We start from the raw sequence: 12,827 nt of genomic DNA on the forward strand, positions 1-12,827 counted from the left end.
TTCCAACTGTAGATACACGGTACAATACTTAAGTGCTACGAACTATTCTACTATTTTTTTTTAATATTTTCGTGTAAGAGTTATATTTCTTAGCCTTTTTACCGTTCAACAATCTCAATTACTAATCATTGTAACTAGATTTCGAAAAGTGTGTTGGCTACGAAACTGCTACGAGGTTGCTACGAAATCTCTAATGTATTTTTTTTTCGTAAATTTTCTAATTCTCCCACATAATTACGTACAGAATTTGTATAAAAACAAATATACCGTCAGTGAACTTAATTGAAAACATTTAATTTAAAAACTATGACAGAAAAAGCTGAAAATCTTTTCCTTTTGATTTAACCAGCCAAATTAATATCGGAATAAACTATTTTAATCCGACCATTAAAACCACTCGTGATTAGTATAATTGCATACATATTACCATACTTATAATAATAATGTTCCCCTCATAAGCCCCGCAGACCCAACATTGTTGACACACAACAAATGAAATAAAAAAGCAAAACATTGCAAACAGCATCATTTACCAGCAGATGTCTATATTCATTGCACACACATTTCAATACCTCCATTCATCTCTTTCACACAAACACAAAAACACTATCCTCTATCCCGCTCGCACACATAATGAGATTCAAAATGGCCAGTATTCGCTTTATTGTAATTCAATAAAAGTTGTTTGTATTGTATAAAAAAGTTTTTCGTATTATTTTAATTGAATATTTTTTCGTGCGAGGGCGTACCTTTTATTATAACACAAAAACGAATCTCATTTTTTCTTTTCATTCGATTTATTCTTAAGGAACGGTTTACATTGATGATTGTGTTCGTTGAATTGGTTCACTTATACTCAGTGTCTTTTCAATGTAATCGTTTTTTGCGAGGCTGCCGGTCTCCGCGTCTCGATTACATTTTAATGGCCGCAGTCGATTTATTCCAACCACTGTTCTGTTCACTCGAGATGCTTTTATGGTTTTTAAATTGACGGATAGCGTTCCATTTTTGAATATTGAATTAGAATGTTTTTTTTCTTTTATGTTCGATGACATGACAGCTACCTGTTATGTTTTTGTTTGTGGTTAGAAAGGAGGTCGCGTGTGTTAGGAAAAAAAGGTTTTAAAAAAATTGCCTAGTTCCTACCTTGTATGGTATAAAACTGCGTACTATCGGTATAACAGTACATCCATTAAACCTTATTACGAGTGGAACAAACTCTCGATACCCCACGTCAGCGTCAACGTTAAAAAAAACAATAACTTGGGCCATTAAATTGGTTCAGGCGACTGCGCCGACTTGCTTTAATTGCGGCGACACAATGACTGGTACGACTTGTGCACACCCTGTACAAGTGTAGCCGCGGGTATACGTGTCGCTTTATTTCGGAGCATACTGTGTATGTAAGGAATCCTTGTGCCTAGTATAGGTTATGATATTAAAAAGTAGAGACAGTAAATTAGTCTGCCTCGTTGGTCGAATGCCGGACAAGGGGTCTCGGGTTCGATTCCCGGGTCGGGCAAAGTATTACTGGGATTTTATCGGTTTTCAAAAAATTCTCAGTAGTAGCACGGAGTCTGGAATCGTGCCCAGTGTATGGCGATAGGCTCACCCCTATTAGATGGGACTTGTAACAAAAATTGTGAAAAGTGGGTGTACATTGTATAGCGGCATTACGTGACGTAATGTGCACCTCTGCCTACCCCTCTGGGGATAAAAGGCGTGACGTTATGTGTGAAATAAAAAAAAAATAAAGAAAAAGTTAATACACAAAAAAAAAATTCAAACGTCCCATAAAACAAATTTTAGAAGAAAACTTTTACACTAAAGGAGAACAGTAAATAGCCACATTGTTTGAGACAAAATAAATATTAATTAGGCATACTTTAAGACATTAGTCTAAAACTGTGTTTAGGCTGTCTAATATTTGCCTAGCACCAGAAACGGTACCTATTTGAGGTCTCACAAGCCTCAGCAGTCACGTTACATAAACAAACAATAAAATATTTAAAACATTTTCTATTCCTTTGTGTACCAGTATCAAGTAAATCCACATTAAAGTAAAACACTGTACACCCCACCTCACAACACGCACACTGCCTCGCTCTTTTTTGTTCTCTCATATTGTTTGAACTTTTGTCCACGACTGTATTTTAGTCCGTATTTGAATTTACGAAACGAATATGTTTCACAGAAACTGTCTTTTGTTTGGTTTTCGAATGTTTTCTTTTTTATTTTTATTTTAAATTGATTTGTTATTGTGTGTGTGTGTGTACAATGTTTGTGTGCGTTTTATTTTTGCACCGCGTGTAGGCGGCGATGCGCAAAAGTGTTTAACCTTTGACAACAGAGGGGAATGTATACGCTACAACCTTGAATGTTGATTTAGCATTTTTTAAAGCCAAGCCACATTTTATTTCTGTTTGTTTGCAACTTTCTAACATTTTCTATTTTCTTTGTCAACAGTTCAGAAGCGCGCCCGCATCACAGAAGTCTGCTCCAGTCCATCACCACCGACAGAGTCACAACAAGAATCAAAAACCCCCGCCCCCACCCCACCACTCGCTACCCCTCCCCCGCGCTCGCCTTCAGACCACGAACTAAACGTAGAAGAAGAACTAGAAGAGACAGAACCTTCACTAACACCTGAAAACCTTTCAATGAAGGAGCAAAGAGAAGAAGTTCCCGTCAAGAAGGAGGAAGAAGACAAATGGGACAACCCTGACTTCAAGTACAAGATGTTCAGACGAGAGAGGAAGGAGACGGTAGAGACTGTCACCGAAGACCCTTCTCCGTATCAGAAGTCGCCGGTAGATGTTCTAATAAAGGTGTTCCCGAGACGCAGTCGGCAGGAGATTGAAGGGATCCTGGCGAGGTGCAAGGGGGACGTGGTGGCTGCCATGGAGATGATGATCAACGGGGAGAACGCGAACCCTTACCAGGTGACCCAGGAGTCGCCTCCATACATGCAGTATCAGTCGAAATCTGCCTTCTCTCCTCTATCGAACCAGAGCTTCAAGTTCTCTCCATCGCGCCGGTTCCTCACACCGCCGTACAGTGGTACTGGGTACCTGCCGACAGTGATCCGACCTCCTCCTGAGTACCTGTCCTCGTTCATGCCTCCCTCCGAGCTCATGTATGGCAGACAGCTGCAAGTTCCATCACCAGGGACCTCCCCAACCTCTGACAATACGAATAACGACGGGTTTTCTGATTAGGGGTACCTGAAATATTGGACTGTGCTGTAATGCGTCAAGGGGGTTTAGTGTGTCACAGCTGCTAACAAGTCCTTGGAAGAAGGTCTTTAAAGGGATCTGCGGTGACGCGTGACGTCACAAGGCTGTAGTGTAGTGCTGTGTCAAAGACTTTGTTCGATATCATAGTCACTTTGTTTTAGTATACAGCTGCTATACATCTTGATACTTTCGGAATATATAGGCGACTGTACAAGGCTTAAAAATGTTTGTAGCGACTCGATTAGTATACACTAAATTAAATATTATGTTATTATTTTAAAATATATTACGGACATTCATCTAAATTCTATGTAAATAACGATTTCTATATGATATTCTCTTAAATAAAAATGATTTTATTTTTATTCTTATCTCTTAGTGATTAAAGTTTAATTTTCTTTACAAGTAGATATTTAAAAAAATATAAGTTATGATGTAATGTAAATATGACGTATTTGCTCGCTTATACTCGTAAATGACTAGATTATCGTAATTTTATAAAGTAAACACTACCTTATGTACTTAATAGTATAGTTGAGATTTACTTGTAGCATTTGTCGTAGAGTAGGGAAATAGAGAGTAGCGTGCAACGCTGCGATGTATAAACATGTACATACATACATACATAATGATATACCTAGATACGTATTAATAAATTAATAATGTAGTCAAGTACCAACACTAATAGGTCGGCGATTCAATTTAATTAGGAATTTATTTGGAATATTTTATTATTACGCTTTCATATGTGTCATAATATTATATTGGCGTGCAACGTGTCGCGGGTTCGATTCCCGCGTCAATAGTATATATATATTATATTCAAAGTAAAATTACCATTATCAGCCCGGTGTCTCACCCTCTTGCCTCAGAAAGTACGTAAAGCTGTTGGTCCGGCACCTGACCTCTCTTCAGTGGTGTCGGTCTGCCGTCCCATCAGGTTCAGAGAGTGCGGGACACAGAGAACACCTGTGTTGGCACTCACACTTGTGTATTATAATATCTCCTGTGTAGTGACTGTGTAGTGACCGAAATCGATTAGGGATCGACTTTATTTTTGTTGCGTTTCAAATCAAGCTTATGGAATGGTATTTGAATGTATAATTTGTGTTAATTCTCACATTATTTTGTAACAAATTGATTGTGTGAACATTATATAACTACAGCATTCGTAAAATGATTTAATATTAATCCAAAATGTTCTATTTTATTAATAAACCTTTGAATTAATTGTATAATTATCTTTCTCTTGATCTAATACATAATAATGTAAATAAAGAAACTCTGAATAGAAATAGATGTATACCCTTAGTACGAGTTTGATTTGTGTTGAACGAAAACAAAACGAGAACGCGTTCGGCGCTCTGATTGGCCGGTGCGAATGAACCAACCAATCAGAGCGCCAAACGCGCTCTCGTTAAACGTAAAACAAACTCGTACTAAGCCCTCTGATATGAGATTAATTGAATAGAATCTGTATAACGAATAAATAAATAGATTTTTATTAAGTAATTTTAAATTGTACTTAGAGTTTAGTAGTCAACCTCTTATATTTTTGGTATAAAATGTTAAATTAAACTATTCATGCGTCTAAAACCTTTTCTATTTATACAACGTTTAAGTAAAAGCATTGAATAACTGAAAGAGGTTTTAATACGTTTATGAATACAGTGCCCGGCAATAAATATTGCACACTTTTGGAAATAGGTAATTTTGTAAATTAGAACGATCAACAAAATTTAATTAGAACGAGAAAAAGAAAAACTTTTTCAATATTGTTACAATTTTAGAAGAATACTCAGTACATAATCATAGGAGGTAAACCCGGTGATTAAACTAAGGGTACACGATTCGCATTTGACGAATGCATGCAACCTACAAATGACGATAAGCGCGTTTAACGTTAGCGCTTGTAGGACAGTTTTCATTGTTTCTAAACAAGATATAATTATTTGTCACTTGTAGGCCGCATGCGGTCATTTGTAGGTTGCATGCATTCGGCAAATGACGCTTTATAGAAAATGCGCCTTAGCAAATTGTCTCTTTCCAAAAGTCAATGTGCAGTATTTATCGCCGGGTACTGCCCTACAGTTAATTTAAAACTCTATGTAATACGTATTAACGATGATATTCGAATGAAATACTCGGTATGGTTTAGTGTTCAATAGTTAGCTAATGTTAGTTATGTGGTAACTGTACATACTAGGCATAGTCCCGTGTTTACTCGCAACTAGAACACATTGATACTGTACTGTAACATAATAAATAAACGTGCTCAATAAATCAGTACATACACTTGTATTATTTTATCATAAGCTAGCCAACTACCTTTATATGTTTAAGGATTAGGCTTTTTGCGATATCCCTTGTGGGAGACATTTAGGAGCGATCCGAGATCCAGCCACCGTAGGTGAGGTGATCGTCGGCGAGGAAGGGAAGCTCGCCGCCCAACCAGAACCAGACTCTAAGAGCCATAAGAGCCCAGTAGGTTTGGTGCCCAACCCGGAGCTGCGGATTACCTAGCGGGTAACTCTTCTTGAACCTAGTATAGTCAGTTAAATAATTACTTTGTCTAACCTAAGGTGGGGACCTTAGGTTAGACGAAAGGGAGTGTTAGACACTTACTGACTAAAACTAGCTGTCGAAGTCATTCGATGATTTTTTTACCTCAAGAAAAGTTACTTTTAGGTATACACTTTCCAAGGCTTTTTGTGAAATCTCATTTGTAGCTCTCTTCTACAGTCCTTAAAGAATAATGAAGTTTGTTTGTTTGTTTGGTGAAATTCTTTCATTCATAAACCAATAAAAAATTACTAAGGTATATCATAAAGGTCGTTTGAATATTTGCAAATTTTCTGTGAATAAGTTATATTGAACAAGACGTATAATATTTACTACTTCTTATCCTGGTAACGCGAAAGAAACCGTAGGCAGAAGGTAGTGAGTACAAATCAAAAACAAGAAATCTTTAACAATTTGTGTTTTCTCGCACATGGCATGGGGTCGAATCTCATTATAAAACTTAGTAGCTAATTTCAAACATATTGAAAATAAGAATAAGTGTTGAAGAATCCTGTTTGTGAGTGCGTTTACAAACATACAATTTCACATACACACATCAACAACAACTATTTGTGGATCATACAAAGAGTTGCTCCGTGCGGGCATCGAACCCACTATACGTTGCTCGGTAGCCAGTACACCAACCATGCATATTTGTATATGTATGTGTTTAAACGGCCTACACGAATGAAACGTCTTAAGCACTACTACAATTTGCAATCCCTTTCCAAACCAAATACCCAATCAAGCCCACCACCATTCCGACATGACACTATCAACTGCACACAACTAGATGCACGTTGTCTTAGTGACGTCACAGCGAGCGCACACAGCGCCCCCATGCGGCACAATGCGTCTTACATGCACAATGGAGGTCGTTATCGAGCCGGCATGGAGGCAGACTAATTACCGGCTCCACTGGACAGAGGCCGGCCTGTACTGTACGCGCTGATACTAAGTATGTAGGTTCAAGAGGGTGGGCTAAGTTATTGGCGGTACTGGGTAAGTTAGTTCTAAGTTCAGTATAAAGTTGGTGGTGTAACGGTGGTGTAAAGTGTTGCAGGTTCGATTCCTATATGGTACCTACAATTTAATATACCTGAAAATTTAATAGAGATGGATCACCTGCTGATGGATAAACGAACAAACGGATCACGGATCGTAAGCAATCGCCACCGCCCATGGACGCCTGAAACGAAGACGTTACAAGTGCGTAACCGGCATTTTAGGGTTTAGGAATTTAAGGGTTGTTGGGAAATCGGGGATTAGGAAGATTGGGACCTCCGGTAACCGGAGTTTGAGATTTTATGAAGTATAGTAATTTTTTTAAAGATTTTATATTTACTTCGAATTAAATTATCATAAAGCACTCTTGATTAAAGTATAAAGAAGCAAGCGCAGAATATTTATCGTTCAACAGACGATGCAATGGCAGAATTTCAGTAACACTACACCACCTACTACCAATTGTCACAACTAAAAAAAAAACAAAACACAACTGATACACCTCCACATACATCACAACAACACACCCACTCAAAAAAACACTGGCCGCCACACAAACAAAAAAAAAACTAACGTTTGACAGTTCACAACTGTGTGCCCAAACAATCTTGATACTTGTCACTCAACCCCCCATTCCCGACGTGAATGGTCAGTGAGGCGCGCGTTGTCAACTCGACGTCGCCACGATGACGTCACTCGTGCTAGAGGGCGCCTCTGTCTGTGGGACAGCTTGTATTGTCCCATGCAAATTGGACGATATGAAGGCTTGAAGATTGGCGTTTGTACTGCGCTGCGTGCATCGGACGAGACGCTGTTTGGGCTTGGACGCGATTGACAGTCCTTACATATAGTTTGGCTTCATAAACGTATTATGGGAGAAAATAGATTGTTTTACATACATACATAACCTCACGCCTGTCTCCCATGGGGGTGGGCTGAGACAATGGAACGCCAATGCTACGATTCTTAGATTCTTACATACCTCTATCGGTTCATCAACAGTCATCAGTATTTAAAATTTTTTTTTACGTAAGTTTACTTGAACTAATGTAAGAATGGGATATACAAAACTATAGTTGTATAGTTTTCTTGTAAAGTTAAGGAGCTTCCGCGAATTGCAAACTAAAGCGATTTTATTTCAAAAGAGTTTTATGTTAGTTAGCTTTATAACTAGCTGGATCGGTGTACTCTGCACTCATGTAAAAGTATTGTAGGAACAGAAAACTGAATAATAAGTCAGTTTGGCAATTAAATATTCCCAGCCATAAATAAATAGCATCAAGAAAACTTAAAAAATATAGGGTTAACATAATCCCAATTTATTTTTTTACAACAATGTCCTAATATCCACACAACAATCAAATTCTAAATCCAACCTCACCAACACCGACATAAGCCATTAAAACTAAATTAAAAAAAACCTTTGCAACTGACAGCTCCGAATTCAAAAACAGAATCAGAATGCATACGTCACAGTGCATTACCGCGCTTTCGCCAATTGATCTGATTACGTCGATCTGACCGGACGGCACGCGACCGGTACGCAGCGGACTATTATTTCAATTTAACCGCTTTTTAATTCATTGTTCAATGTAAACGGGGTGGTTTTAAATAATTACTTTCGAATTTAAAGTTCGTGGGAATGATTTGAGATTGGTTTGTAGTAAATTGTTAGTGGTTGAGGATTAGTTTCGGTAGATTAGCGAGCTGTTTACTGTGTACTTGTTAAGTGGAGGGAGTGAGCGATTTGGGAATGCTCTTTGATATGTTATGTTTGTTATAATTTTGCGATGTTTTGTATTATTTTATTGAGCAAGGGGTTGAATTGTCATACAAAGCATTATCAGTAGATACTTTCCATTTTTGATAATCCGGTCAATGGGTAGTTTTTTTAAGAGAGTGAAGCTCATCTTGCTAATTTAATTTGAGTACGAACACAGCATTTTGCATTAACAATTACAACAGATATAGAGTTAGTCTTATTTGAGCAGCATTCTTACTTAATTAATAAAACGCAGATGTTTCATTTAGTACGTGTCCAATTGGACATAATTTTGTTTCTCTTTTTCAGAATAAAAAGGCGTTGTGTTGTATTTCGTGGTTTATTGTTAACAAGATTAGGTAAGCTAATAAATACTGACCCACAAAAACTAGTAAAACTTTACTGCTATAAGAAAGTACTACGACCGTAGCAGCGTAGCAACGTCGTAGCACTTCGTAGTCACTTCCATTAGCCCTAATTTATAGTTTCTTTTGGCTTACATAATACCTAAACTAAGCTTCTGTCAATCTACCTCGTGGATAATTTGATATAATAATAATAATATGTTTCATGTGTATTGTGTCAAAATGTACCAATTAAGACAACAATATGATACAACTTAGGTAAGAAACTTTAAAAACGACTCTAACTACAATTTCTAAGAAATAAATGATAAAGTAAAGAACAATAACTTAATATTTCAATTAACAGAATAAACATAATCCCCTCTAACATAACGACGTCCATTTAAAATCTTCCATAATTCAATACTTTCTTCTAGCTCCGCTATCACTATTACAATAAGTTTCCTTAGACAGAGACAGACATACACATCTGTAACGCGAGTGAGCGAGATGGAGGAACCCCTTTGTGAAAGTTTCAGCCCTCTGAATGGCCTGAAGATGGAAAATTGTAAAATGTTTAACGATTCGCTGCGAGCTGTGGATATTGGGAGCTGAGAGGTTTAATGTTCAGCCTTTATTTTGATGCCGGATTAGTAAGTATTGTTTTGTATGGGTTCGGGTTGGATTTTGTTCAGTATCTTTAGTATGAGTTTGCTTTACGTTTAAAGTAATCAAAATGGATGGATTATTAGAGTCAGCCAATCAGAACGCCGAACGCGCTCTCTTTTCGATTACTTTAAAAGTAAACTCGTAGTCTCTGTAACTCGGTACAGAACATTGTGAGAGCCACAGTTATGAAATGAATGGTTATCTTTATCTTTATCGTTCCAAGACTGTAATATATACATTTGTACTACTTGTACTACTATTTTTTTAACGTTGCCCTACACTAAAACATACAATTTCCAATTCATGTGACATTCAGATCCGAAACAACATTTTGTGGAATGCACAAAGAGTTGCTCCAGAGGGAATTGAATGCGGAAATCGAATCCGCTACCCGTTGCACAGCAGCCAGTTCCCCAGCTATTGCACCAACCCGTGTAGTCATATTGAAGTTGGAGATATGTTTGAGTAATCCAAAACGACATTATATTCCGCAGCGACACCCCTGTACTAGTGTAGGGCTCATCCATCAGTTGCAACACAGAGCCTGCTCCGTCTTATTCGTATTATAATAGTCTGGACCTTAGACAAACTGCTTCGGGTAGAAGAAATAGGTAGTTTCAAAATGCTACACTACTGGTATCTTGTATCTAAGATACTGACTCGCCATAGATGATATACACGGTATAACAAAAAGAGGGTTTACATATCAAGTGCACGGTTTCAAGATAACATAACAAACGATACGGGAAGGGTTTTAAACTCATGTTTTCACTTTAAATCAAGAACCATACGACACCAAGTATTTGGTACCAATTTTTTTAAATGCATTTTGAGCTGAAACTTTGTGTAGAGATTCTATTCGACCTGTATTCTTCAGTGCTTCTTGATGTATTTTGGGGTATTTTGTTACACGCTGTATAGTGAACATTTTAATTAGAGAAGTCACCAGCCAGTGGGCAGTGTCAGACGCACGGCTAATAAATAAATAAATACCTATTAAAAACAAAAACAAAATGTCCGCGGCCGGGGTTAGATGATGCCGGGAGGGGGGCGGCGGGGGCGCGGGGTGTGCGGGAGGGGGGGGGAGGTGTTTCAATAATAAAAATAATTACCGAGTGAGTGTTAGTGACAGCGGTGGACCGGTTGGGTAACGTGGAGGTGGATTTGTTTATTTGTGATAATTTTATTGTTATAGTGATATAAATTGGTAAAATTTTGACAAGTATATTTAACGTCTTTATGATGTTTTAAGTAATTATATTTTCTACATCTTTTTCTCGAATTTTAAACCCAAGGTTTTTACTATTTTCCTTAGTGGTTACCTAAGTGATTAAGTTTAGAAGAAAGTCAAAATTCAAAGCTTTTATACTCACATAGGCACTTTTGAAACGTCAAATTGAATGGTCTGTCAGTCTGCTTGTCAGTGAACATCCATCAAATTGAGATTCATTAAATCAGAGAGTATCATTTATAATTACGACTTTAAACTAATTAGTTTGAACATGAACAACAAGTTTGTAATACTTGGATAAAATAATAATACAAAAATTCATAAAATCATTGCAACTTTTGACAAATCAACAAAATCCCTTTCCACACTGCTACACCCCTTTACATCCCGGCACGAATATAAAATGTGAGAGCTGCGCCACAAGTATAGCGAATTAATCGAAACACCAATACAATCGAGACGTACCTCCGACCCCGGACCCCGGACTCCGGCCCGGGATCCCCCAATGTCCCGGGAAACGGGGACATCACTATGACACTCAGTGAATGACATGATACGTCATGAATTGATGTTTTGATAATAATTGTTAATTTATTGATTGTGATAATTGATGATGATTTTGGTTTTATTTATTGAAAGTCGTGTATCAGTGTTGTTGGGTCATGTTAGTTAATTGTTGAGATTGTGATTAGCCATAAAAGTAATGCAACGTCACGCCTTTTATCCCCGAAGGGGTAAACAGAGGAGCAAATTACAACAATTTCATTATTACATACAATTTCCACAATGAGTGTAATAAGTCCCATGTATTAGGGGATGAGCTTATTGCCATATACTTACTGGACATAATTCCAAACTCCGTGCTTCTGGAAATTTTTGAAAAACCGAAAAAAACAATGCTATACTTTGCTCGACTCCTAAAAATTAATATTGGTATTTAATATCAAAGGCAAAAAAACTAAGTAATAAAGTAACAATATCACGTTTGTAACTCTATCTTCTCATTGCGGTCATTGCATTTAACACAACTTGGCTCGCATTGTACACTGTGTACTGGCTGACAATACAACGCAGGCAGGCTCGCCTACTACTGTTCAAACGTCAAACTCGTAATGATTCGATATTCGAAACCATTCGAGTACTATCGATTACTATTGTACAATCGTTCTATGAATAAAACCAACCTTTTTTTTATAAAAAACCTTTTTTTTATATCAGTACCAAGTTAAGCTATACACTTTATTTGAGTCTTATAGTAATGGAGGTAAGGTTGCAAATTGAGTGTGTTGACTGTATTTAGTGTGGTCTGGGTGTAAGATAGAGTTGAATTATATTGTTTGTTTTGTTATTGTTGACATGTGAATGGTACAGTGCAGTGTATTCAAGCTTTATAACGCATATTAGTGGGTTCATAATGTACGGTGGGTAAGTTGTGATTGACGTTACATTTAAATCTTTCTATTGAGATGTTAAGGAGATCCTTCGGTTAATAGATTTGAATGATATTGTCAGGAATTTGAATTTTGTGGGCTTAACCAACCACAAGGTTTGGGTCAATGGAACTGATGAAGATTTTTGTGTTTCTTTTACAAGTATAAATCATTTATAGGGATTGTTTTTAAATGTTGAGGACTTCCATTAGTAGTTTCATACATCTTAAAGATTTAGTGATTAAGGTTTTTTAAAGGATTTCTTTGTTCTTCTCCATTTAAAATGATTACACTAAAATTACTGTGTGCGCACTAAAACGTACGTAAATGCACTAAAATAACACTTTAGAACGAGCTCCTAGCTGCTAGGAAGTCTATAATGAAGTCAATTTGAAGAGTGCTTATTAAGGATTAATAGAAATAAATACTTTGACTTTGACGAAATTGGTGATGTATTGGTAAAATTATGTCTAATGGTGATGATGACTAGCAGTTCAAAATTAAACCTTTTCGTAAAAAAGTAATGCATTTGTTCATAAAACATTTTGACAGTAGTTCTCAACTACAAAAGCTACTTCAACGGCTTCT

The 12,827-nt window shown here is 37.1% G+C and overlaps 1 protein-coding gene across 2 annotated transcripts in view; it reads left to right on the plus strand.

The window, feature by feature from the left end:
• The window catches only part of LOC118279271 (doublesex- and mab-3-related transcription factor A2), a 39,513-nt gene extending 33,986 nt beyond the window's left edge, over window positions 1-5,527 (plus strand). For both annotated transcript variants that reach the window (XM_035598914.2, XM_035598915.2), the window contains exon 4: window positions 2,467-5,527. In XM_035598914.2, coding sequence (XP_035454807.1) covers window positions 2,467-3,218 — 752 coding nt within the window. In that variant the 3' untranslated portion in view covers window positions 3,219-5,527. The remainder of the gene's footprint in view (window positions 1-2,466) is intronic.
• Window positions 5,528-12,827: the final 7,300 nt, after the last annotated feature.

Source organism: Spodoptera frugiperda, chromosome 14, assembly GCF_023101765.2.
Source record: "Spodoptera frugiperda isolate SF20-4 chromosome 14, AGI-APGP_CSIRO_Sfru_2.0, whole genome shotgun sequence".
Taxonomy (NCBI): Eukaryota; Metazoa; Arthropoda; class Insecta; order Lepidoptera; family Noctuidae; genus Spodoptera; species Spodoptera frugiperda.